The sequence below is a fragment of the Pan paniscus genome, chromosome 19 (genome assembly GCF_029289425.2).
Source record: "Pan paniscus chromosome 19, NHGRI_mPanPan1-v2.0_pri, whole genome shotgun sequence".
NCBI classification, from domain to species: Eukaryota; Metazoa; Chordata; class Mammalia; order Primates; family Hominidae; genus Pan; species Pan paniscus.
This window is the reverse complement of record NC_073268.2, coordinates 83,849,376-83,876,490: the sequence shown is the minus strand read 5'-3', so window position 1 is coordinate 83,876,490 and position 27,115 is coordinate 83,849,376. Positions and strand designations below refer to the sequence as shown.

At 42.3% G+C, this 27,115-nt stretch overlaps 1 protein-coding gene across 22 annotated transcripts in view; it reads right to left on the bottom strand.

Moving 5' to 3' along the window:
* Positions 1-25,995, bottom strand: part of BPTF (bromodomain PHD finger transcription factor) — a 156,791-nt gene extending 130,796 nt beyond the window's left edge. For 19 of the 22 annotated variants that reach the window (XM_055101695.2, XM_055101700.2, XM_063599342.1 and 16 more), the window contains exon 1: positions 25,161-25,963. In XM_055101695.2, coding sequence (XP_054957670.2) covers positions 25,161-25,773 — 613 coding nt within the window. In that variant the 5' untranslated portion in view covers positions 25,774-25,963. Of the gene's footprint in view, positions 1-25,160 lie in introns of all 22 variants that reach the window. The other 3 variants (XM_055101692.2, XM_034942761.4, XM_055101704.3) reach the window with 1 other exon arrangement.
* Between the last annotated feature and the right edge of the window lie 1,120 nt (positions 25,996-27,115).

The window sequence follows — 27,115 nt, the reverse complement described above, 5'->3', positions numbered from 1 at the left end:
CTTATACTAATATCTTCTCTCCTACCAACATTTTCTATTCTATTCTCTTTCTACTTTTAAAACATGCCGCTTGCAGCTCACAATTAGAAAAACACTTCTCTAGAGAAACTATCCTTATGCATACGCATGTGGAGGAAAAGTTAAATATTAAATCTGAACTCAATTGAACGTGCACACAAACAATGGTCACCAAGTCTTGGAAAAGGTTGTGTGAGCCCCTTGAGGCGTTCATCCAGCACTGTTTCAGAGAAATCTCTATTTCAGTCTATTCCTATATGGTGGTTATTAAAAAAAAAAAAAAAGCAGAAAATCGCAAAAACAAGTTGACCTTTTTGTGTTCCTTGAGCCCAGTCACGAAGGCCCCTCGTGACTGGACCTCATGCCAAACAACTCGTTACAAAAAGAGCTAGGGTCCCAGACTCTGCCGAAGCTTCATGAGACCTCTCCTTGTCTGTGCACAGATAAGTGGCCGACTCTGGAGCCCAGGCTGTTGCTTCCCAGTCTGGTGATGAATCCTCCATAGTATGGTGAGTGTAAATATATATACCTCTTTTCCCTTCTCCTCTTTCCATTACAATTTGCTTATTGTATCAATTTGCTTATTATATCATTTGTTTATTATATCTGCATTGCCATTTACATGGGATAAAGCTTGTTTACCCTTAAAGATATTGTGTGTGTGTCTTTTCTTCTCCCCTAGCATGTTTCCCACACAGAACAATGCAGAGCATTTAATATGTTTATAAAAGCAAAGAAACAATCAACCAAGCTGAAAACAACCAAAATGTCCATCAACAGGAAAACAGTCAAATTGTGGCTTATTCGTTGGATAGAATTCTGTAGATCAATTTTGAGTAATTTAGGGCTATGCATATCAACATGGATCAATCTTAAAAACAAAAACACAGGGCCAGGTACAGTGGCTCATGCCCGTAATCCTAGCACTTTGGGAGTCCAAGGTGGGCAGATCACGAGGTCAGGAGTTCCGGACTAGCCTGGCCAATATGGTGAAACCCCATCTCTAAGAAAAATACAAAAATTAGCTGGGCATGGTGGCACACACCTGTACTCCCAGCTACTTGGGAGGCTGAGGCAGAAGAATCGCTTGAACCCAGGAGACGGAGGTTGCAGTGAGCCGAGATCATGCTACTGCCAGCCTAGGCAACAGAGCGAGACTCTGTCTCAAAAAACAAACAAACAAAAACACCATGAAGCAAAAGAAAAGTTAAGTTTTACAATATAAAACCATGGAAATACAGTTTATATACTACTTACGGATGAATACATACATGAACTAGTAGTTAATATCACCACTAGAATATAATCTCCTTAACGACAGGGATTTTTTAAGTTTGCCAATGTTAAGTAGTGGCTAGCATATAATAAGCTATTAAATAAACATTTATTACAAGAATTAGTAGTTTTGAAAGTGCTAGCCCATGCACTTACACAAGAAAATGATATCCTTGCATTATCTGACAACATTAGAAATGTGTTTTGATTTCTACGTAAGTAAATACAGGACTACAGTGAGAAGCCTTAAAACAGTGGTTCTCAAACTTCAGAGCGCATATGTCACTGATTCAATAGGCCTAGAATAGAGTCTGAGAACCTGAATTTTTTTTTTCCTGAGATGGAGTCTTGCTCTGTTGCCCAGGCTGGAGTGCAGTGGCACGATCTCAGCTCACTGCAAAGTCTGTCACCCAGGTTCAAGTGATTCTCCTGCCTCAGCCTCCCGAGCAGCTGGGATTACAGGTGCCCACCACCACGCCCGGCTAATTTTTTTTGTATTTTTAGTATAGAAGGGGTTTCCCCACGTTGGCCAGGCTGGTCTCAAACCCCTCACCTCAAGTCATCCACCCGCCTTAGCCTCCCAAAGTTATGGGATTACAGGTGTGAGCCACCACGCCCAGCTGAGAACTTGCATTTCTAACAATTCCCAGGTTGTGCTGTTCTGGCGAACCATACTCTGAGAAACACCTCCCTATAACCTGATAGGTTATTTTCCCTAAGATTCAGATGAGTAAAAATTAATACACATTAGATGAAATTCCAGAAGTTACCTTCAAACCTTGCTATTCATTGAATGTCATGAAAATACTGGAAAAACAAACAAAAAATAAAAAACAAAAAACTTGCTACTCGACAAGTGACTGGCATTATCATGTTTGAGAGAAATTCAGAATCTCAGGCCCAAGCCCAGGCCTACTAAATTAGGATCTGCAGTTTCTCACGATCTTCAGGTGATTTATATGGTCATTGAAGTTTGAAAAGCTGCCCTGAAATGGAGGTGCAGCAAAAATCATCTGGTAAATTGTTAAAAGTAATCTCAAATGCAACCCAAATTCACAGAACCCCAGGTGAAGCTCACTAATCTATATTTTTATCCTTCTCCCCAAATAATTCTGATGTGCGGCAAGTTTGAAAACCACTACTTTAAAGAAAATGGATACTCCCCTTACCAAGCAGAAAGGGTTTTGGAAACTCATGCAAGGGAAGCAAAAAGATGCCTCAGGAGGCATGATTACAACAGGATTGATGCAAAGGGAAGCTGAAGCTTAACCAAAGACATTAATATACGCCCACAAAAGAAACTGCTAAGGAAGTCAAGTGGTCTGCATGAATTCTGAAGAAAAATGGAGAATCAAAGAACAAAATTTGTCAATGAATTTCCAGCACAGTCTAGGTTAAGGGAGTGAATTTCCTGACTGAATGGCAAACTCTGGACCACCCGATAGCTTATTACCTCGACGGAGGAATTATGTTACAACGTATAGGTATTCTAATTAGAATGACCTGGCAGTTATTGAGGCAAAATTTTCTGCTCCTTTGTATTCTGTAACACAAAAGGGATCTACATGGATGTTCTCTTCTCTGAACTGTTCGGATGAACTGGTCAACAGCACTCATCATGCCTTGGTTTTTAAATACGCATTGTAGTCATAATCTGTTAATTAATTTCTCATATTTTTAATTAAAAAAAAAGTTTGCCTATATATTTTAGACAGAAATTGCCTTACTTTGCTGAAATTCTGAGAAACCCTAGACAGTTTTCAAGGCCGGGCTCAAATGTCACCTCTACTACCCTTTGCTGTGCCTCCAGGTGCTGTGCTTCTGACACTTTGTACGGTCCTCCATGACAGCGTGAGCACAATTATATTACAGGCAATTACTCATGCCCCCTGGCTCATTTGTTGACTCCTTTAGAGGACAGATCATGTTTTAGTTATTGTAGCAACTAAAAAAATATTTGTTCAACCAATGACACCCATAAACAAAACTACCTGCCGAGGGCAGAGATGCAGGGGTAAAGTCATGCCAAGATCAAATCCCAGAAACCACTGTCGATTTTTTAGAGTTGACCCCTACATTTATTGTACTAATTCAAAAAAAAAAAAAAGAATTTACAGTGTTTTCAGACTTCTAGACCTCAAAAGGCAACTCTCTATATAATGTGTGTTTCTAGAAGGAAAAAATGTAACATTGTCCCCTTATTTCTAATTGGTATCTGAGAGAAAGTGGCCTCACTCGGTATTGGTATAGAGAAGGGGGAAGTTCATTTCCAGCCGAAGTTAATACTCCAGAACTAATAAAATCTAATTATTTAATCTACTGTTACATATATATAAACCATGAATGGCACATCAAGAAGAAATAACCTGTGATGCATTGAAATCTTTTAAAAATTATGAAACTTAGTTGTCAAATGTAACAAGGATTCACCTTTTCATGTGGAATAGTGTCCCAATCTAGCATTAACATTATTACTGAACAAGGTTATGCTCTTCCAGTACATTCCATTTGCCCCCAATCCCTATCCTCTGTGTCAGTAATAATATAAAAATCAGCAGCTAGCTTTTATAGAGTGCTTTCTTTTTTCTTTTCTTTTTTTTTTTTGAGACGGAGTCTGGCTCTGTCGCCCAGGCTGGAGTGCAGTGGTGCAATCTAGGCTCACTGCAAGCTCTGCCTCCTGGGTTCAAGCCATTCTCCCGCCTCACTCCCAAACAACTGGGATTACAGGTGCCCACCACCACACCCGGATAATTTTTTTTTTTTTTTTTTAGACGGAGTCTCACCCTGTCACCCACGCTGGAGTGCAGTGGCGTGACCTCTGCTCACTGCAAGCTCTGCCTCCCCGGTTCACGCTATTCTTCTGCCTCAGCCTCCCGAGTAGCTGGAATTACAGGCATGTGCCACCATGCCCGGCTAATTTATTATTTTTAGTAGAGACGGGGTTTCACCATGTTGGCCAGGCTGGTCTCGAACTCCTCACCTCAGGTGATCCACCCACCTCGGCTTCCCAAAGTGCTGGGATTACAGGTGTGAGCTAACACGCCTGGCCTATAGAGTGCTTTCTATTTGCCAGACATTGTGCTAAGTAAGCATTTTAAAGTGCATTATCTTATTTTTATCCTCAGATCAACTCCATAAAATAGATACCATTATTACTTCCTTTCAAAGATGTTTATAGAGAGGCTAAATGACTTGTCCAAGGTCACAGCCAGTACCACTAAGAGTTACAACCAACACAGGTCCCAAATAAAACAAAAAAACAACAACAAACCCACAAGTCCAGCTGGGCTTGGTGGCTCATGCCTGTAATTCCAGCACTTTGGGAGGCCAAGGCGGGTGGATCACTTGAGGTCCGGAGTTTAGGACCAGCCTGGCCAACATGGCGAAACCCTGTCTCTACTAAAATAACAAAAATTAGCTGGGTGTGGTGACGTGTGCCTGTAATCCCAGCTACTCCAGAAGCTGAGGCACTAGAATTGCTTGAACCCAAAGGGCAGAGGTTGCAGTGAGCCCAGACTGTACCACTGCACTCCACCCTAGGCGACAGGGACCCTGTCTCCAAACAAACAAACAAACCCACACAAGTCCTAAGCTATGGTCTTTACTACTATATTAGACTTTCTCCCATATTGTTAAAAACCACCTGACTTGACCTCTCAGTGAAAGGGAATTTGAGAAATAACAAGTGCCTATTGTGCAGGTGGGAGAAATGACAGATAAAGGAGACAAATCAGTGAAGTGACAATGTTACAAAGTATGAGACCTGAACAAAAATTTCAGTTGCTTACTTAATAGCCATGTGTCTCGTGGCTACCATATAGGACAGTACACATACAGAATATTTCCATCATCACAAAAATTTCTATTGGACAGCACTGGTCTAGAGATACATCTAGGGACTACCACACAATAAGTGAAGTTCAAATAACCCACTGGGTTGTCAACACAAAGCTAAAATACATTCAGTATCCTCTATGCTGCCCAGGCTGCTCTAAAACTGCTGGGCCCAAGTGATCCTCCTACCTCAACCTCCCAAAGTGTGGGAATTACAGGTGTGAGCCACCATGCCCAGCCTATATTTTTAAAACTTTTCTGAATGTTTGGACTATTTTATAATTATTTTAATGGGATAACTTCTTTTATATTTGAAAGATTTATTTACAGAAGATTGCCACTAAATACAATGGTTCATCAACCACTAGTGAATGTTATCCTATATTCAAGAAAAAATTTTGCTTCAGTAGCAAAACAGGATAAAGAAAAATTTTGGCTTCGAAAAAGTTTAAGAACTCATTTAATGTCTTTTAGCCTTTGAAAGATAAAAATAGCTTTCATATACCTCCTTAGTTTTTTCCCCAAGTAAGTATGGCTCTAGGATAGTTTGGTAAACATTCCTAAAATGTGGCTCAAAAACTGTAACATAAAGATCCCCTGTTTTTCTTTTTTATTATATACATTTATATAGATACATAGTTATAAATATATATAAAATAAAATATATATTTTTTTTGAGACAGAATCTTGCTGTCGCTCAGGCTAGAGTGCAGTGGTGCTATCATAGCTCACTGCAGCCTCACCTCCTGGGCTCAAGAGATCCTCCCACCTCAGCCTCCTGAGTAGCTGGGACAAAAGACATGCACCACCATGCCCAACTGATTTTTAAATTTTCTGTCGAGATGGGGTCTCCCTACATTGCCCAGGCTGGTCTTGAACTCCTGGGCTCACACAATCCTCCCACCTCGGGCCTCCCCAAGTGCTAGGATTACAAGCGTGAACCACCATGCCTGCCCTCTTGTTTTTCACAATGAATAATAAAAGAACTCGAGCCCACTCTTCAGTAAGACTCCAAAGGGAGAGAGGAAGAAAGGGAGATGTCTTCAAATGCCAGATAATTAACAAAGAAATGATAGAAATAGAGAAGTCACCATTTGCAATCAGCGGTGTAACTGATTCAAGCAAGAACCATCAACAGATCCTAAAACTACTGGGTGAAAGGTTGTTGGGCAATAGGATATTCTCAAAGAATCACCTTACAGATAAATACTACTTTCAAAGGTGAAAGATACCTTTACAGGGATAATTCTAGCACATGTCACCTTTACCAAGTGACCAAACTTATCAATAATGGAACAAATTGATGGTGCACCTCCTGATGAGATGTGCTGAGGAGGAGACATGCACTTATACAGCATTCCTATCACAAGTATACTAAACTCAATCTATGCATGTAAAAAACAATCAGGCTGGGCGCAGTGGCTCATGCCTGTAATCCCAGCACTTTGGGAGGCTGAGGCGGACGGATTACTTGAGGTTGGAAGTTCGTGACCAGCCTGACCAACATGAAGAAACGCTGTCTCTACTAAAAATACAAAATTAGCCAGGCGTGGTGGCACATGCCTATAATCCCAGCTCCTAGGGAGGCTGAGGCAAGAGAATTGCTTGAACCTGGGAGGCAGAGGTTGCGGTGAGCCGAGATCATGCCATTGCACTCCAGCCTGGGCAACAAGAGTGAAACTCCGTCTCAAAAAAAATAAATAAATAAATCAGATAAATCCAAATGGTGAGACATACTGTAAGGCAACAGACTGGACGCAGTGGTTCACCCCTGCAATCCTAGTACTTTGGGAGGCCGAGACAGGCAGATTGCCTGAGCTCAGGAGTTTGAGCCCAGCCTGGGCAACATGGTGAAACTCTGTCTCTAGTAAAAATACAAAAAAAAAAAAAAGAAAAAAAAAATTAGCCGGGCGTGGTGGCTCACGCCTGTAATCCCAGCACTTTGGGAGGCCAAGGCGGGCGGATCACGAGGTCAGGAGATGGAGACCATACTGGCTAACACGGTGAAACCCCATCTCTACTACAAATACGAAAAATTAGCCAGGCGTGGTGGCGGGCGCCTGTAGTCCCAGCTACTCGGGAGGCTGAGGCAGGAGAATGGCGTGAACCTAGGAGACAGAGCTTGCAGTGAGCCAAGATTGCGCCACTGCACTCCAGCCTGGGCAACAGAGCTAGACTCCGTCTCAAAAAAAAAAAAAAAATTCACCAGACATGGTGGTGCATGCCTGTAGTCCCAGCTAGCTACTCTGGAGGCTGAGGCACGAGACTCACTTGAACCTGGGAGGCGGAGGTTGCAGTAAGCTGAGATCATGCCACTGCACTCCGGCCTGGGTGACAGAGTGAGACTCCATCTTAAAAAAAAAAAAAAAAAAAAAAAGGCAGGAGCCGGGCACGGTGGCTCACACCTGTAATCCCAGCACTTTGGGAGGCTGAGGTGGGTGGATCACCTGAGGTCAGGAGTTTGAGACCAGCCTGACCAACATGGTGAAACCCCATCTCTACTAATAATAATAAATTAGCCGGCCATGGTGGCACATGCCTGTAATCTCAGCTACTCGGGAGGCTGAGGCAGGAGAATCACTTGAACCCAGGAGGCGGAGGTTGCAGTGAGCCACAATTGCGCCACTGCATTCCAGCCTGGGCAACAAGAGCGAAACTCCATCTCAAAAAAAAAAAAAAAAAAAAAGACAACTGCTCCAGACAATTTAAAAATTTCATTATCACAAAAGACCACCCTCACACCCAAAGGTGATAGAACTGCTCTATAGTAAAGGTACTACAGAGACATTAACTAAGCTTTTCTGTATATATATCTAGATATATACAGATATTTATACATATATATCTAGATATATATCTTCTGTATATATATCTAGATATATACAGATATTTATACTATATATATATCTAGATATATATCTACATACATTCAAAGTCTCACGTAAGGCCGGGTACGCCTATAATCCCAGCACTTTGAGAGGCTGAGGAGGGCAGATCACTTGAGGTCAGGAGCTCAAGACCAGTGTGATCAAAATGGTGAAACCCCATCTCTACTAAAAATACAAAAATTAGCCGACATCACACCACTGCACTCCAGCCTGGGCAATAAAGCTAGACTCAATCTCATGTAGATATATATCTATATGTATCTATGTCTACATATCTATATGTATCTATCTATATATGTAGATATATATTTATATGTATGTAGATATAGGTATATATCTACATACATCTACATATATATAGATATATGTATCTATATATATATCTACATACATTGAAAGTCTCACCAGTGTTATAACTTTTGCTTTAAACCACTATACATATTTTAAAGAGCTTAAGAAACAACTTTGTGTTTTTACATTTTCCCAGATACCATTTCTGTTGCTCTTTATCTCTGAAGTTCTAGTATTTCCTTTGGCCTAAAGACCTTCTTTTATATTTATTTTACAGCAGAACTTTTGGCAACACATTCTCTTAGATTTTCTTCATCTGAAATGTCTTTTTTTTTTTTTTTTTTGACCTTAATTGTTGAAGGGTATTTTTGCTGGATACAGAATTCTGGATTGACATTTCTCTCAGTACTTTAAAGATGTTCTGCAGTTACATGAATTATTGAAAGGCTTAAAGTTGGGGACAGGCTCTATCACATATATGTTTTATAGAGACATGTTTTATATTTTCATTGTGGACCACAGCCTTTGTCATCACAAAATCTTTGTCTCATTTGTGAGTTTCTAAATTTTGCTTTGAACCTAAACTTTTATAACTCCTTTCTTTTTATTTCCTACAATGTGGAGTTTATCTGGGACAGCACAGAAAGTTGGAAATACATAACTGGAGTTTAGAAGAGAGGTCTAAGAAGAAAAGTGGATCTAGAAGTCATTGATATTATGGTGGTAACTCAGACAACTGATAATTAGGGGAAAGTTGGGGAAACTAAATGCTGAGGACTATCACATGTAAGAGGGATGTCTGAAGGAGGAGTAACTGGTCAAGGAAATTGAGTCATGAGTTGCAACAGGAAATTTAAGAAGGATGTAGTGGCCAAAGGTATCATGCATGCATTGTATATGTATGTAGATATATATCTGTCAATGTATGTAGACATATGTCTATGTATATATACAATGTATGCATATAGATATAATATACACTGAAAGTGTATGTAGATACATATCCGTATGTATCTACATATATTGAAAGTGTATAAAGATATATACACATATGTACAATTATAACATAAGGGAGGGGCGCTAGAATAAAGAAACCTGTATGGTTGCAATACTTTTACGTTTTATTTTACATTTTATTTAGAGGTAAAATGCTAAATCTAAGTAGATAGTTTAGGTATATATTTTGTAATTCCTACAGCAAAAACATAGCACAGATATAACCAAAAGCCAATTAATAAAACACTAAAAAATATTCAATTAATCCAAAAGTAGGCAGAAAAAAGAAACAGAAGAAACCCCCCAAAAAAGAGATAATCAGAAAACAAATAATAAAATAGGAAACCTAAATCCAATCATTATCAATCATATTAAATGTAAATGGTCCAAAACACATTAATTAAAAGAGGCTGTCAGATTAAATTTAAAAGAAAAACAAACAAGAAACCATTTCAAATTATAATGATATGGCCAGGTATGGTGGCTCACGCCTGTAATCTCATTTTGGGAGGGTGAGGTGGGTGGACTGCTTGAGCCCAGGAATTCAAGACCAGCCTAGGCAACATGGCAAAACCCCATCTTTATTTTCACAAATTAAACAATAGATGAATATCATGATATATAGATTAAAAGCAAAAGGGTAGAAAAAGATATGTCATTCTATCACTAGTCAAAAAAAGTATTATATTACTGCTAATTTAAAATACTAATTTTATATTAGTATTAAATAGTGGTATTTTTTATTTATTTATTTGAGACAGATTTTCGCTCTTGTTGCCTAGGCTGGAGTGCAATGGCGCAATCTCGACTCACTGCAACCTCCGCCTCCTGGGTTCAAGCCATTCTCCTGCCTCAGCCTCCCGAGTAGCTGGGATTACAGGCATGTGCCACCATGACCGGCTAATTTTTTGTATTTTTAGTAGAGACGGGGTTTCGCCATATTGGTCAGGCTAGTCTCAAACTCCCAACCTCAGGTGATCCGCCTGCCTTGGCCTCCCGAAGTGCTGGGATTACAGGCATGAGCCACCATGCCTGGCCTTACTATCTGACCTTTTACCAAAAAAGTCTGGCAAGCTCTGGATTAGGCAGAGTTGTTAGACGAACCCCAGATGTGTAAAAGAAAAAAAGTGGTAAATTAGACTTTATCAAAATTTAAAACTTATGCTCTGGGAAAAAGACACTGTTAAGAGAATGAAACGCAAGGCACTGACAGGGAGAAAATATATGTACATCACACATCCTAACAAAGCACTTATATCCAAAATATATAAAGAACTCTTACTACTCAATAATAAGAAATTGGCTGGGCATGGTGGCTCATGCCTGTAATTCCAGCACTTTGGGAGGCCGAGACAGGCAGATTGCTTGAGCTCAGGAGTTCAAGACCAGCCTGGGCAACATAGTGAAACCCCATCTCTACTAAAAATACAAAAATTAGCCAGGCGTAGTGGCATGTGCCTGTGGTCCCAACTACTTCGGAGGCTGAAATGGGAGGATCACCTTGAGCCTTGGGTAGGTGGGGAATGACGGGCTCCAGTGAGCCAAGATCGTGCCACTGCACTCCAGCATGGGTGAAAGAAGGAAACTCTGTCTAAAAAAATAGAAAGGAGGAGGAGGAAGAGGAGAAGGAGAGGAGGAAGAGGAGAAGGAGAGGAGGAAAAGGGGGAAGGGGGGAGGAGGGGAAGGAGGAGGCGGAGGAGCAGCAGCAGCAACAACAACAACAAGAGGAGCAGCAGCAACCCAATTAAACATCTTAAATAAAGATTTCGGTATCTTGGCCAGGCATGGCAGCTCATGCCTGTAATCTCAGCACCTTGAGAGGCCAAGGCAGGTGGATTGCTTGAGCCCAGGAGTTTGAAATCAGTCTGGGCAACATAATGAAACCCTATCTCTACAAATAAAAATAAAAAATTAGCCAACTGTGGAGGTGCGCACTTGAAATCCCAGCTACTGGGGAAGCTGAGAGGTGGGAGGATGGCTTGAGGCTAGGAAGTGGAAGCTGCATTGAGTGGTGACTGTGCCACTGCTCTCCAGCCTGGGCAACAGAGCAAGACCCTATCTAAAAAAAAAAAAATTCAGTATTTTTCCATAAAAAATGGTATACAGATGGCAAATAAAAAGATGCACATAAAAGGAGGCTCAGAACCATTTGTCATTAGGGAAAAGCAAATTAAAACCAGAAGGAGATATCACTATATACCTATTAAGGTGTCTTTAAAAAAAAAAACTGACAATATCAAGTACTAGGGAGGATACAGGGCAACTGGAACTCTTCATACACTTGCAGGTAAGAATGCAAAATGGTACAGCTACTTTGGAAAACAGTTTTGGCAGTTTCTCATAAACATACAACCCAGAAATCATACTCCTAGGTATTTACTCAAGAAAAACAAGTATTGTGTTCATACAAAACCATTATGGAAACGTTTAGGACAGCTTTATTCATAGTTGCCGAAAACCAGAGATAACTGAAATATCCAACTATTGAACGGATAAATGCACTGTGATACACTCATATAAGGGACTGCTACTCAGCAATAAAGAAACTACTGATACACACAACAACATAGATGAATCTCAAATACATTATGCACTGTACATATATAAACTATTTAAAAATTAAAATACCTTTTTAAAAGTCAAACAGTACATGAAAAAATAGGATCAAGAGAGGTTTGCTGCAGGAATGTAAGGGTGGATCAATATTATAAGATCTAATATAATTCTATGAATATACACCACTGTAATTAATATGTAGCTTGCAGGAGAAAAACTATATGATCATCTTAAAAGATGCTAAGATGACATGTGACAAAATACAATAGCCATAGCTGATTTTTTTAAAAAAAAAAAAAAAACTTAAACAGGAAAAAAAAGAGAACCAGGTGAATACATTCAACACATTGAAGGTCTCAAACCCACAGTTAACCATGAAATATTCGCATCAGTTCCATTAAATTCGGAAAGCATACTAAGATGCCTATCGTTATAACTAACATTTAACATTGCTTTGGAGGTGGTACACAATGCAATTTGTTTCTTTGTTTTCTTTTTTTTTTATTACCCAGGTTCCCATCAATGGTAGAGGGCAATGTAATTTGAAGAGAAAAAGGAGATACAAATATAAGAAAATCAGATGTGTACATATGATTCATTTTTGCAGATGACACAACTTTATTCCTAGAGTAAAATTATTCCAATCAAAGCAAAAGCTACAAGAAACAATTAGAAAAAAGAATAGGTGGCTAAATACAAAATTAATTTTTAAAATTCATTAGTTTTCAACTAGAAGCCCCAGCAGAGCAGGTATTTTTATACACAAAGATAAAATCAGATTTCATGGCATAAGTGAAAATATTTAGCAAATGAATTATACTTCTTCCAATTTTGTAAAAAGTATGTATGCACACATGTGCTGGGTGTGGTGGCTCACGCCTGTAATCCCAACAGTTTGGAAAGCCAAGGAGGAAGGACTGACTGAGCTCAGGAGTTCAACACCAGCCTGGGCTGGTGAAACCTCGTCTCTACTAAAAAAATATAAAAAATTAGCCACGCATGGCAGCGAGCGCCTGTAGTCCCAGCTACTCTGGAGGCTGAGGCAAGAGAATCACCTGAACCTAAGAGGTGGAGGTTGCAGTGAGCCAAGATTGTGCCACTGCACTCCAGCTTGGGCGACAGAGCAATACTCCAGCTCAAAAAAAAAAGTATGTACATACACATGTTTACACAAAGATGGTTACCTAATGAGAGGAACCAAAATATTAATGTTCTGGGTTTTCTAAATGTTCTACGTTACTTTCCTGATAAAGAGAAGAAGCAAAAATAAAATTTAAAGGTTTTACTAGATTTTCAGAAGCATTATTTGTAAAACTCAAAGCCTTTTTCCTAAACTAATTATCGAAATCACAGACTAATGAATGTTAAGAGCTCAAAAATGGGGTGAATAAACTATGGCCAGCCACAGCCTGTTTTTGTAAATAAAGTTTTATTAGAAAGCAGCCATGCTCATTTGTTTACTTATTGTCTATGGCTGCTTTCCTGCTATGAGGGCAGAGCTGAGCAGCTGTGACAGAGCCAGATGGCCTGCAAAACCTGAAATATCTACTAACTGGTAACCTAAGAACAAGTTTGCCAGTCCCCTGACCATTAGATCATCTAGTCCATCCTATACTGTACAGGTGAGTAAACTGAGGTCCACACAAGAATGACTTCTCTATGGTCCAAACTCAAGTTAAGTAAGAAGCAATGAAGAACTCCATTTCCATGGGACTTTCCACCACTTGGCCAGGAAACTCTCAAAACAGACATCCTGCCGTTTGGGAGGTAAAACTCAGGGTCTCATATCACATCGCAAGTGAGTGTATTTGCCAATAAATTGATGAGAAGAGGACTCTGGGCCTAGTCAGTATCCAAGAACACCTGCTAAAGGTCTGAGTAAACCTTAGTAGATTCCAGAAAAAGTTAATTTAAAACCACATAGGCTGGGCACGGTGGCTCACGCCTGTAATCCCAGCACTTTGGGAGGCCAAGGTGGGCAGACTGCCTGAGGTCAGCAGTTCCAGATGAGTCTGGCCAACATGGTGAAACCCCGTCTCTACTAAAAATACAAAAAAATTAGCCAGGCGTGGTGGCGTCCGCCTTTAATCACAGCTACTCAGGAGGCTGAGGCAGGGGAACTGCTTGGACCAGGGAGGTGGAGGTTGCAGTGAGCCGAGATCATGCCACTGCACCCCAGCCTGGGCGACAGAGCAAGACTCCGTCTCAAAAAAAAAACCAAAACACATAAGCACAGACTAGGGAAGGTTTAAAAACAGATGTTGAGAGTATAATCTGGTCCAGACTTTTAAATGGTACACACTATAATGCAACAATCCAATCCCAGTCCTAGGAATCTACCCTACAGAAACACCAGCTTAAGTGACTAAAGATACATCTCTAGCACATTCAGGACAGCACTGTCTGTAAACGCAAAAAGAGCCTGAATTCTCAATAGGACTAGTTTTTTTAAGGCAAATCAATATTATCAGCAAATGCAGTTATGTATTAATAAAAAGGGGGGCACTTCATGTCTTTACCTTACAGAGGGTCCTAACCTGAGCATGTAAATTTGTGACCCTTGCCATAAACAATCTCCACTGTTAGGTTTCTTCCGAGACACAGAGAAGGTTCACAACTCATGCTATTAAAGCAATTAAGGAAAACCAATATACCTGGAAGAAGGTAATCTTCCAAGTTTACAGAGGATCAGAAATCCAATGCATTTCACCTGGATAATTCAGACTCAAAAGTTCAAATATGTATCTGAAATTACAGTAAAACCACCTTAAAACATTTTACTCTTTGCACAGCACTTTGAAAGCACAGTACAGTCATAAGGTGGAGAAATGAGGAACTTACTGAATAAGACTTTAAGAAGTGTGTGAAATAATTTTGCTGTCTGCAAAAACAGAAAACTGCACTTTCTTTCTGCCTACTTGTTCTCTTGATTACTGTGAGAAGAGTGTTGAAGTCTACGATATTGTTAAGGATTTGTCTGTTTCTCCTTGGAGTTTTATCAGTCCTCATGTATTTTGAGGCTCTGTGAATAAGTTCATAAACCTTTAGAAAGGATTGTTTTAGGATGAGCTAAGATGTCATTCACTATTTTAAATGTTGGACCATCTCTTGAGACAAGTATCTATGCAAGAATTAGAACAGGACAAGAGAAATTCCACACAGATTAATACATGCATTTCTGAAATACTTCTTAACTTCCATAAATAGAATATACTATATACTACACACAGACCTCAAAAGAGGCACTATGAACATACTGAAATCGAGCAAGAAGCCATATTTCTAGTAAAATATATAAACTGCACCTACTGAACATTGCCATTTGGTATGAATCACATGGCCATGCCGTTTCCCAAGTGTGTGAATTACAGAACATATCCATGAGTAGAAAGAAGTCTAAGTATAACTTTCTTAGCAAATCTCAGGGGGTTCCATAGATAAATAATTTGGCCAGTGACTCCTAAGACGTTTTATACAGGAGAACCCAGACACACTAGGACATACTAACATCTCACAATTCAGTTTGCATATCAGGTTTTACACTTTTATAACACTGAAATTCTCTGAATTATCAAATTTAATTTCTCAACCAAAAGTCTCTGAATCCTAATCCTTCCTTCTCTTCTGGCCTATATATATAACTTTTAGCTTAATTTTACCAGGACTGGGCCAGGCATGGTGGCTCACGCCTGTAATCCCAGCACTTTGGGAGGCTGAGGTGGGCAGATCACGAGGTCAGGAAATCAAGACCATCCTGGCTACCATGGTGAAACCCCATCTCTACTAAAATTACAAAAAATTAGCCGGGCATAGTGGCAGGTGCCTGTAGTCCCAGCTACTTGGGAGGCTGAGGCAGGAGAATGGCGTAAACCCGGGAGGCAGAGCTCGCAGTGAGCCGAAATCGCGCCACCGCACTCCAGCCTGGGCGACAGAGCGAGACTCCGTCTCAAAAAAAAAAAAAAAAAAAAAAAAAAAATTACCAGGACTGTGGCAGATTTTCTAACCACATGTTAACTTCCTCTTCACCCTACCACCAAGAACAACAAACAATGGAAAGTCATCTCACACATGACCCCAAATCTTATTGCAGAAATGCAATACCATCACATACACAAATAATGCTGGGCCCAGAGTCTCCACAAAGGAGGACTTCACTCAGCCAGAGTGCTGGGGCTACCCAAGCTGTGCAGGATTTAGGGCAAATAAAAGGCTAGAGAAAAAGAGATGTTAGGTAAATTCCCCCTGGTCTAACAGAGGCAGACTGACTACAATGAGTCCAGGAGAACTTTCTGCAATGATATCAAATGCCCCAAATGCTCTACATTTGTGTGGTGCAATACATGTGGCTATAGAGCGCTTGAAATGAACATATAACAGCTAGTGCCACAGGAGAAACTAACTTTTCATTTTACTTAAATTTTTTTTTTAAGAGATGGGTTCTCACTCTGTCACCCAGGCTGGAGTGTGGTGGCATGGTCCATAGCTGACTAGGGCCTCAAACTCCTGGGCTCAAGCAATCCTCCCACCTCAGCCTCCCAATTAGGTAGGACTACAGGCATGCCAACCTCTGCCAAACTATTTTAATTCTTTTGTAAAGACAGTGTCTTACTATGTTGCTCAGGCTAGTCTTCAACTGCTGCCTTAAGTGATCTTCCCACCTCAGCCTCCCAAAGTACTGGGACTACAGGTATGAGCCACCACACTTGGCCTACCTAGTTTTAATTAATTTAACTCTCCACATGTGGCTAGTGGCTACCATACTGGACAGTATAGAGCATGAAAAGAATCCACAGGCTTTCTTTGACTCATCATTCAGTTCCACAATTACTTGTGCTGCCTACTGCATTCAAGAGATTGAACCAGGCACTACAGAGACTGAATGAGACTGTCCCTGCCCAAAGTAGGTTGTAATTAAAGAAGGGCCAGATATTAAAAGCCCATTTCAGTTCCATGTCTTAACAGATAAAGATATAGATAAAGGGGTTAAATAATTAAGAGGATAAAATAATCCTTCCTAAATGTTTATGGACTTTAGGAAGGAGCCTCAAAATACATGAATATAAAGCCTCAAAATACATGAAGATTGCTAGAACTTCAAGGAGAAACAGACAAATCCTTCACAATAGCTGCAGACTTCAAGACTTCTCTCAGTAATCAACAGAACAAGCAGAAAGTCAGACAGATCTTAGTAACATTATCAACACTTGACCTAATTGACATTTATGCAATACTCCACTCAACAAGAGCAGAATACAAAATTCTTTTCAAGTACATATGGAACATTCACTTAGACTGACAAAATTTTGGGGTGCAAAACAAACCTCTAAAAATGTTTATAAAATTAAAGTCATACAAAGTATACTCTCTGAATAAAATGAAATTAAATTAGAAATCAGTAACAGAAGGATACCTAAAAAATTCCCAAATATTTGGAAACTAAAACAATTAATGCACATGGTCCTGGAGGTTACACGGGTGGGAAACACAGGAACTTAGCCCCACCTGGCAGTAAAGGGAATGGTGATCAGAGAAGGCAGGCTGGAGAAGGTGATGGATGGATGACTAGGAGTTAGGTGTGTGAGAACTACAAAGAAATCAGTATTACTAGATCCATTCGAGATGAAGAGAAGAAATGAGTGAATAAGGAAAAGAGAAATAAGGGAGATTCAAAAGTCAGTTCATCCTTGAATCCTTTTCTCCCACTCACCACATCCCAGCCTAACCAATCTATCACTAAGGATTCATTCTAACTCCTGAATTACTTTCTTCCAGGCACGGTGGCTCACACCTGTAATCCCAGCACTTTGGGAGGCCAAGGCGGGTGGATCACTTGAGGTCAGACGTTCAAGACAAGCAAGGCCAACATGGTGAAACCCTCTTCTAGTAAAAATACAAAAATTAGCCAGGCATGGTGGCACACACCTGTAGTCCCAGCTACTCAGGAGGCTGAGACAGGAGAATCACTTGAACCCAGAAGGCAGAGGTTGCAGTGAGCCAAGATCATGCCACTGCACTCCAGCCTGGGCGACAAGAGACTCTGTCTCAAAAAAAAGAAAAAGAAAGAAATTAAAACTGAATTTGCAATAATCCAGCAAATAATCCTAGTTATATACCCAAGAGAAATGAAAACATACGTATAGATAAAAACATGTACACGAATGTGCTCAGCAGCATTATTCCTAATGGCCAAAAAGTGGAAACAGTTCAGATGTCCATGAACTTAAGAAATGGATAAGCAAAACATGGTCTCTGGACACAGAGATGTGTGCCTGTAATCCTAGCTACTCTGGAGGCTGGAAGGCTGAGGCAGGAAGATTGCCTGAGCCCAGGAGTTTGAGGTCAGCCTGGGCAACACTGCAAGACCCTGTCTCCATAAAAAAAAAAAAGGCGGTATAGCCATACAATGAAGTGTTATTCAAACATAGTACTGATACATGTTAAGATATGCATAACGCTTGAAAACATTAGGCTAAATGACGCAAGACATATATTATATGATTCCACTTTATAAGAAATGTCCATAAGAGGCAAATCAGGCGGGGCGCAGTGGCTCACGCCTATAATCCCAGCACTTTGGGAGGCTGAGGCGAGTGGATTACAAGATCAGGAGTTCGAGACCGGCCTGGCCAACATAGTAAAACCCTGTCTCTACTAAAAAAAAAAAAATACAAAAAATTAGCCAGGCACAGTGGCAGGTGCCTGTAATCCCAGCTACTTGGGAGGCTGAGGCAGGAGAATCGCTTAAACCCGGGAGGTGGAGGTTGCAGTGAGCTGAGATCCCGCCACTCCACTCCAGCCCAGGTGACAGAGCGAGACTCTGCCTCAAAAAAAAAAAAAAAAAAAAGAGGCAAATCAACAGAGAATCAAAGCAGATTAGTGGCTGCCAGGGATGAGCAGGAGGGAGGTGAAGAACAGGGAGTGATGCTAAAGGTACGGGCTTCTTTTGCAGGGGTATAAAAACAAGCTGGAATTAGGTAGTGTTAATGGTTGCACAACTCTGTCAATATACTAAAAAAACCACTAAATTATATACTTTACAAGGGTACATTTTACAGTATATAAATTATATCTCCATAAAGCTGTTACCTTTTAAAAACTGAATTTTCATAAATATTGCTTGAAAATCATTCAGCAATTCAGAAGATGTCCAATAAATGTTAGCTATTACTGTCACTATTTTTAAAATGTGACAATCACAAAATAGTATTTGAATATAACTTACTATCTGGAAAAACATAAAAATTTTAGATATATACCAGCAGACAAAACAATTAAAACATTACAATTATATTTACGTGCATTTTAATTATTTCTATACGGTCACCTTCGATCTTTTAAAGTGCATTTTAATGTATAAGTGTTTTTTTTTTTTTAATTAAGAAACATGCTGCCTCCTGAGGCTTATCATTTTAAAAAACCAAAAGCATGAAAAAAATTAGAGGCCGGGTACGGCAGCTCACCCCTGTAATCCCAGCACTTTGGGAGGCTGAGGCAGGCGGATCACAAGGTCAGGAGTTTGAGACCAGCCTGGCCAATATGGTGAAACCCTGTCTCTACTAAAAATACAAAAATTAGATGGGCGTGGTGGCAGGCGCCTGTAGTCCCCTACTCGGGAGGCTGAGGCAGGAGAATCGCTTGAACCCAGGAGGTGGAGGCTGCAGTGAACCGAGATTATGCCACTGCACTCCAGCCTGGGTGACAGAGTGAGACTCTGTCTCATAAATAAATAAATAAAATTAGAATAATCAGTGTCAGCATTAAGCTAGTGCTGAGATCATAACCACCGTAAGCAGGCACTCAAAGAGAAGGAAGACCAAGGTGCAAAACAGGACTCAGGGAAGATCTCCCAGGAAGAGGGATTCCAGCCTGGCTAAGGAGCAGGAAGGGAAAAGGGCATCAGCTAGGATTTGCTCCTGTGTCACCCAGAATACTACTTGCCCACCATGACTACCAGTCTCTCACCCCCATGTCTCCACCATTAAGGGTCTTTAGTCAAAGGGAAGACACAGGGTCTTGAGGAAAGAGGAAAGGAGGACCTAACAGAAGAGACCAGAGTTCCTGGTCTTAACATCCCCAGTCCTGTGATACGCATGTTTCAATACAAACTTCCAAACACGCCGGTGGGTGAGCAGAATAGAAAAGCACGAACTGTGTGCAAGACTATTTATTAATGCATACCTAGGACACACCTCTCTACTACTCACAAATCATATTGCCCAACTTTTTCATAGCCCTTTTGGCTCTCATTTTGTTTAATTCTCATGTTTAACCTCTCGAGGTGCTGATAACTGAAAACAGATGTCATTAATTTCCCTTATAATCTTGACCTCCCCATTGTTACTGAAAGTGCTACCATTCTTAGGGAGGCATATGTAATGCATTCCTCTCTCTATACATCTGTGTGTCAAGGCCTGAAGAACTCTAAAGTGCCTCCTGGACTGATATCTTCCATCCAGGGCTACAAAACCCACCAGCTATCTCGTCCTTGTCAATCCATCCTGCAGAAGAGAATCTAAGCTATACTTCGTGGCATCCCTCTGAAATCATACCCCACTCTTTCGAGATCTTCCGATCATCCCAATACCCAAAATTAAACAGATTTGAAAGAGAGAGAGCTTCAGGCCATTTCCCCAGTAATTCTCTCAATTTGGGAGAAACAGCTGCACCAGTGGTTCAACAGCATCTCTGTGATTTGATATGGTTCTGTTTCATGTTTGTGCATGGTGCTGCTGGGAATACAACATAACTCCTCTGGGTGCTCAGGAGTGAAAAAGGGCTGAGGATCACGATCCAGCCCAATCCCTATTCTACAGAAAAGGGGGAAAGTACAGTTGCTATAGCCTGATCCTCTAGGTACTGCCCAACACAGCATACAAAGGAGCTTTGGTTTATTTCCTATTCACACACTCAGGCTCTTGCTAAACCGAGTTACTTGAGACTGCCCACACTTTACTATCAGTGCCTGCTGCTCCCTCCCGCTCCCGCTCCCTCTCCCTCTCTCCCTCCCTCCCTCAATCTGCCTTTCCTTACTCTCCACATGCCCATCCAGGAAGTGTATGCCCACATCAATCCCCTTAAATGGGGTATATTATCTCGCCCTCCTTAAAATGCCCACTGCACTGCGTACCTCGCATGCAGCAATCAGAAATTATACTGAAAAGATATTGACACTGATAGGAATAATATTGTCAAACCAGTGACAAATTCTGCTTGAATTTGAATCTATGGTTCATTCATGGCATCTCTGCCACTGATCTCCAATGTCACAATCCTTAGAGGACATAAATCACTAACTCTCCCAGGGTAACACCAGGGTTTTTGTTTCATGAAGTTATCAGAGGTTCCAAGTTTTAAAATTCCAGGTAAGTATTCTCAGAAGTCTCACACAAGACTGAGACTGCAACACAAGAACCATTCTGTTTTAAATATAATTTCTTAAAATTAGCAAATGCTTAATTTCAAAGTGCTGTCAGAACCTTACCAAATGCCTATTGAAAACACTTCCTATACAATCCTTCTCAGTATATTGGCAATGTCATAAAACCTATAGGCTGAAGTAAGTCTAAATTTAAAAAGTAAAAATGAATTAAAGCATTATTCAGCGATATGCCTTTAGCTTAAGCAAAACTAGGTGATTTCAATTTTATACTAAAAAGTTGCCATCCTTACATTTTTTCCATAAAAGGAAAACAATCTTCAATGAATAAACTTTTCATGACTTTAGTAATGTCAACTAATGTCTTTGCATTGTTACATTACCTACAAAATACTGAGTTATTTCTTGTATTAGGAGTGAGCTATTTCTTATGTTAGGAATGTCACGTCAGTACTTAAACCAACCCTGTAAACTATAAAAATTAATCAAATTACTCTAAATTACCAATAAGGTAAATTCCTCTTTCAGCCTTCACAGTACAACAGGATTCAAACTCATCAATCATACTTCTTTATGTGTTATTCAGATATCTTAAACCAGTTCTAAAACTTTTTTTCTTCTATCTACACATTTACCTGACAGCCTTCCTCCAGGAAGTACAGACTGAAAAACCAATGAAACTGGTACTTAGCCTAATCAACTCACTGTCATGCATTGTTACTCATTCCAGGCAAGTGGGCATGTTCTAAAAGTTTAGAACTCAAAATGTCACATCCGGGGGGTGGGGGGCAAGGGGAGGGAACTTAGAGGGCCGGTCGGTAAGTGCAGCAAGCCACCATGGCACACGTATACCTATGCAACAAACCTGCACGTTCTGCACATGTATCCCGTTTTTTTTTTTTAGAAGAGATAAGGAAAAAAAAAAGTCACATCTATTTTACCATAATCTTAAAAAATAATGTGTTGCAAAAGGTAAAGCATCCAAATTAACATCACAGCCAATAAAGGAAAATGCCTGGCAAGCAATATGAAATAGCAACTCAAAAACAAAGTAACTCTTGCAATGAAAAACGTTCACAGAAAAAAAAAGAAAAACATTCACTGATCAAATTGTCCATCAAAAACCAATTAGAAAAAACAACAACAAAAAACAAAAACAAAAAACAATTAGACCAATTTTTAGTTTCCTAAATCCAAAGTATTTAGAGGTTATGACACCCACTGTAGAGTTATCAAAACTTCATCTATTACAAGTTCTTATCTACTAACAATAATTTATCCAACCAATCTTTGATGAGCACCTGCTATGTGCAAAACTCTGTTACAGGAGCTGCAGGGGGAATAAGCTCAATACTTATCTCTAAGGAGTTAATAATTTCATATAAGGATAAGACAAGTAGACACATGGTAGGCTACAAGTGTCATTAAGAAAAACAAAATGTCAGACCAGGCACGGTAGCTCATGCCTGTAATCCCAGCACTTTGGGAGGCTGAGGCAGGTGGATCAACTGAGGTCGGGAGTTCAAGACCAGCCTGACCAACACGGAGAAACCCCGTCATTACTAAAAATACAAAATTAGCTGGGCGTGGTGCTGCATGCCTTTAATCCCAGCTACTCAGGAGGCTGAGGCAGGAGAATTGCTTGAATCCAGGAGGTGGAGGTTGCAGTGAGCCAAGATTGTGCCATTGCACTCCAGCCTGGGCAGCAAGGGCAAAACTCCTTCTCAAAAAAAGAAAAACAAAACGTCACAAAAGTATCAGAAGTAAACACATTTTTCTTAAAGGACACCTAACTACAAATTGTAATTTAAGTCAGCATATGCACACCCATCAATCTTAAATATTATTTGCTATGCCTTCGAATAGGACTTAAAGTTAGCTGAACTGTCCTGCCAAAATGTCTCAGCTCTTTTTAACCAGAAAAAACTTCCTCCAGGGGTGTATGCAATTCAGTCTCCGTGTTTCAATTACCGGCTCTGGGTGCAAAGAAGACCAACATGTGATTTCTTAAGGTAAAAATTATTACTATAAAAGACGTACTAGGCTGGGCGCGGTGGCTCACACCTGTAGTCCCAGCATTTTGGGAGGCCGAGGTGGGCGGATCACGAGGTCAAGAGTTCGAGACCAGCCTGGCCAACATGGTGAAACCCCATCTCTACTAAAAATACAAAAATTAGCCGGGTGTGCTGGTGGGCACCTGTAATCCCAGCTGCTCAGGAGGCTGAGGCAGGAGAATCGCTTGAGTCTGGAAGACGGAGGTTGCAGTGAGCCGTGATCAGGACACTGCACTCCAGCCCAGACGACAGAGCAAGACTCCCTCTCAAAAAAAAAAAAAAAAAAAAAGTACTAAAATTAAGTTGGCAAGGATTTACATGTAGTCCTTTCTACATATAAGACATAAATACCTGACACTTGATTCATTCCCTTCATTCACCAGACAGCCTGCCCCGGACAAGACTGGCAACGATTCTGACCACTGGGCAAAAGAAATTACCTTTTTTCAGTTATGTTAGGACAACCTATGTGGGTTCACATTTGGCTTAATACTACTCCTACTTCTCCAATAAGTATTTAAGCATTTATTAAAATCAAACTTTTCAAGTTAACCACTTCTACTACCCTAGTCTTTCTGAGAAAGACATGACACGCCTTACTTCAACGAAAAAAAGGTCTTTTTTCCTCACAAATATTTTCTCATAAACTTTATTTTTTAAAGGCTTTTAAAACCAGATTCTAATTTAATTAATCTAGATTTGCAAAATTATAAAGGAAAAGTCTTGCCGGTTGTTGCTTTGGTTATGTTAATTTCACAATTTAGTAAACTGTGACTACGTACAAAGCAGCCTTTTGCGGGGGGCCGGGGGTGTTTAACCAAATGCATCTCGACACCAGCCTAGAGAAACTTTCTGTGAGAAAACAGAAGAGGGGTTACCATGGAGAAATTCATTACGGATTTCGGGAGGGCTTTTTCCTCAGAAATAGAGTGAAAAGAAAAAGTCGTTGTGTAATAAATCTGATACTGATGCTGTGTGACTTAGAAGTTGTTCCAAAAGTTCATCTTCGGCAATTATGTCTAGATGATCAACTACATATCTTCTGCAACAGGTGACACGAAACTGCATTTCCCAAGCAAGGCAAAGCGATCAGACGCGCGTTCCTGTAGTTTTGTACTTTTATTTTTGATTTAACCAAAATAATTCTGAATCGGATGAATAACCAAATTTGGTTGGGTCTTGTTTGGCTTTCTGCGTTGCTTTTTAATCAGCCATTTAACAGCAACTGTTGCACGGGCCCATTAGCACTCGAAGAATAAAAACAAACACACAGGACCAGATAAGGTTCCCCTACTAACCCAAATGATCCGTTTCCTTAACACAATTTTAAAACCACAGCTAGGGGTGTGAAAACGCATTTTTTTGTGCGTGTTTGTGTACCACAATCTGTCCAAATCCTTAATTCCCTTTTAAGGAACAGATGTATAATAAAAATCCGAAAGAAACCACATTAGAAATGCAAAGAGGTTTGCAAAACAAGAGGCTTCTTTCATTCCAGAAAACCACACCAAAACAAGGGGAGAAAAATGAATGCAATGGATATGTGTTTGCCAAAGTTTCAATCCTGCCCGGTGGAGACACTGCACTGGCACAAATTTTGAAGAGGAAAAAGAGGGGGTTGGGGGGGGGAGAGAGCGCGAGCGAGTGTGGCCTGCAAACTGCAACAATGCAATCTCCATTTTGAACAATGCGCCTCTTTCCTCTTGTAAATCTAGTTTTTTGCCACTTGATGTGCCGTCGCATTTCCCCTCTGTTTGGGGGGGAGGCGGGGTTGGGGGGAGATCGGAGCAGGATGCACAGCACACGAGTGAGCAAGGGGGGAGGGCAGAGGAGGTGGGGAAGGAGTCTGCAGCAACTGGGCTGGGTGGGTACCTGGAGTGCTGCTGTAGGTACTATGGCTCCTGAAGCTGCTTTCCGTGCAGTAACTGGCGTCGTCGTCGTCGTCTTCCATCTCCTCCGGATAATCGGAGTCATCGTCGTCCTCTTCCATCTCATCCTCCTCGTCGTCCTCAGAATCCTGGGTCTCCTCGGCGTCGCCGTCCTCCTCCTCCTCCTCCTCGGAGACCATGTCCTCCTCTTCCTCCTCCTCCTCGCTCTCGTGGTCATCGTACACCACTTTGTTGACGGCCCTCCGGGCCGCGGTGGTCCGGGCCAGGTGGCCGCCGCCGCCCCCGCCCCCCGTCCTGCCGCCCCCGCCTCCTCGCCCCCCCCGGCCCGGGGCGCTGGCGCTGGGGGGGGCCGGCGGCGGCGGCGGCGGCTTCCTCCGGCTACTGCTGCCCCCCCTGGGCGAGCTCAGCCGCGTCTTGGGCGCCACCTCAGCCTGGGCGGCGGCCCACCTGCCCCGGCTGCTGCCGCGGTGCCGCGAGCGGAGCCCCCCGATGGGTCCGGACGTGGGCGGCGGCGGCGGTGGCGGCGGGGCCGGGGCGCAGCGCTCCGCAGCGGGAGCCGCGGGCTGCTTGGGCGGCCTGCCCCGCCGGCCCCTCATGTCGGAGCCGAGGCGGGGGGAGAAGGAAAGCGAAGGGGGAGGGGCGGGCGCAGGGGGGGCGGTGGGGAGCGCCGGGGCCGGGTGGGGAGGCCCGCGGGGCCGGGCGGGAGGGGCCCGGCCGACGGAAGCGGGTGGAGGGAGAAGGCTCAATCCGAATTGCTGGGGCCCCACTCCGGATCGCCTTCAGCCGCCATCTTGTTTCTTCCCTCTCGCTCGGTGACTGGGGGAATCGACAGCGGCCGCAGGCCCAGAGCGCGGTCACGTGAGCTGCGCCGCCGACGAGCCTGGGACGGAGCGAAGCGGCGCGGCGGCCGCTAGGGGGAGCGCGGGAGCGTCGAGTCGGGGGCGGGGAGCCCTGGGCGCCTGGGCTCGGCACAGCGCGGTGCGGCTGGACTCCGGGCGCGGGTGGCGCGGCAAAACTCCGGGCGCGGGTGGCGCGGCAAAACTCCGGGCGCAGGTGGCGCGGCTGAGAGGGGCGCGCAGCTCGCGAAATGCCCGGCGTCAAAGGCCTTCGGAGACCAAAGTCTCCGCGGACCCCTGGCTGGAGCCCAAAGCCGGCCGGACCTCCTCCCCGCGTCTCCCCTTTCGCTGCTCGGAGAGGAAGGCAAGGGAGCTCCCAAATATCATTCCCTTCCCGCCCCTTATGGAAACTGATGCTGAAAGAGCCAGCGAGAGAAAGAAAAAAAAAAGTCGCGGAGAGGGGCGGCCCAAGCGACCGAGGGCACCGGGCAGCGCCAGCGACAGAGGGAAATTAGTCGAGGGGACAGAGAGACAAGCCCCATGAACTTAGGAAACTCTGAAGCATGGAGCTGGAGTCCAGAAAATGACTCCAATGACAACTGCTCCGGATCTGTGCCAGGAGCCACGCCCCGGGCTGCCACGCCCGGAGGGAGGGGCGCCCTAAGACCTGTAGCGTGGAATCCGCACTGGGAAAGCCTCAGTAAACTCCAGAACGCAACTCCCGCCACCTTCCCAGTGCCCCAGCTAGGACTTCGATCACCTCAGCAAGAACTTACCTCTCCTTTGTAGTGGAAAAGAGGGAATCCTGCCTAAAACCTACTTCACGGTGTTAAATGTTTGTATTATCGGGAAATAACCTTAATTTATTGACCTGACAAGTCACTAGGTTTCAGCTTAGACCAAAGGACGAATCATGATGACATTTCAGGCACCCTCAAACCTTATCACAGCGACTCAACCCTGAGTGGTTGAGGTCAGCTCTTCAGATAAGAGAAAGGTGTTATAAACATATGAATATTTATTGAGAGAAGTGACAACCGAAAAGTAATTTAAAGAAAAATAGTTGGCCGGGCGTGGTAGCTCACACCTGCAATCCCAGTCC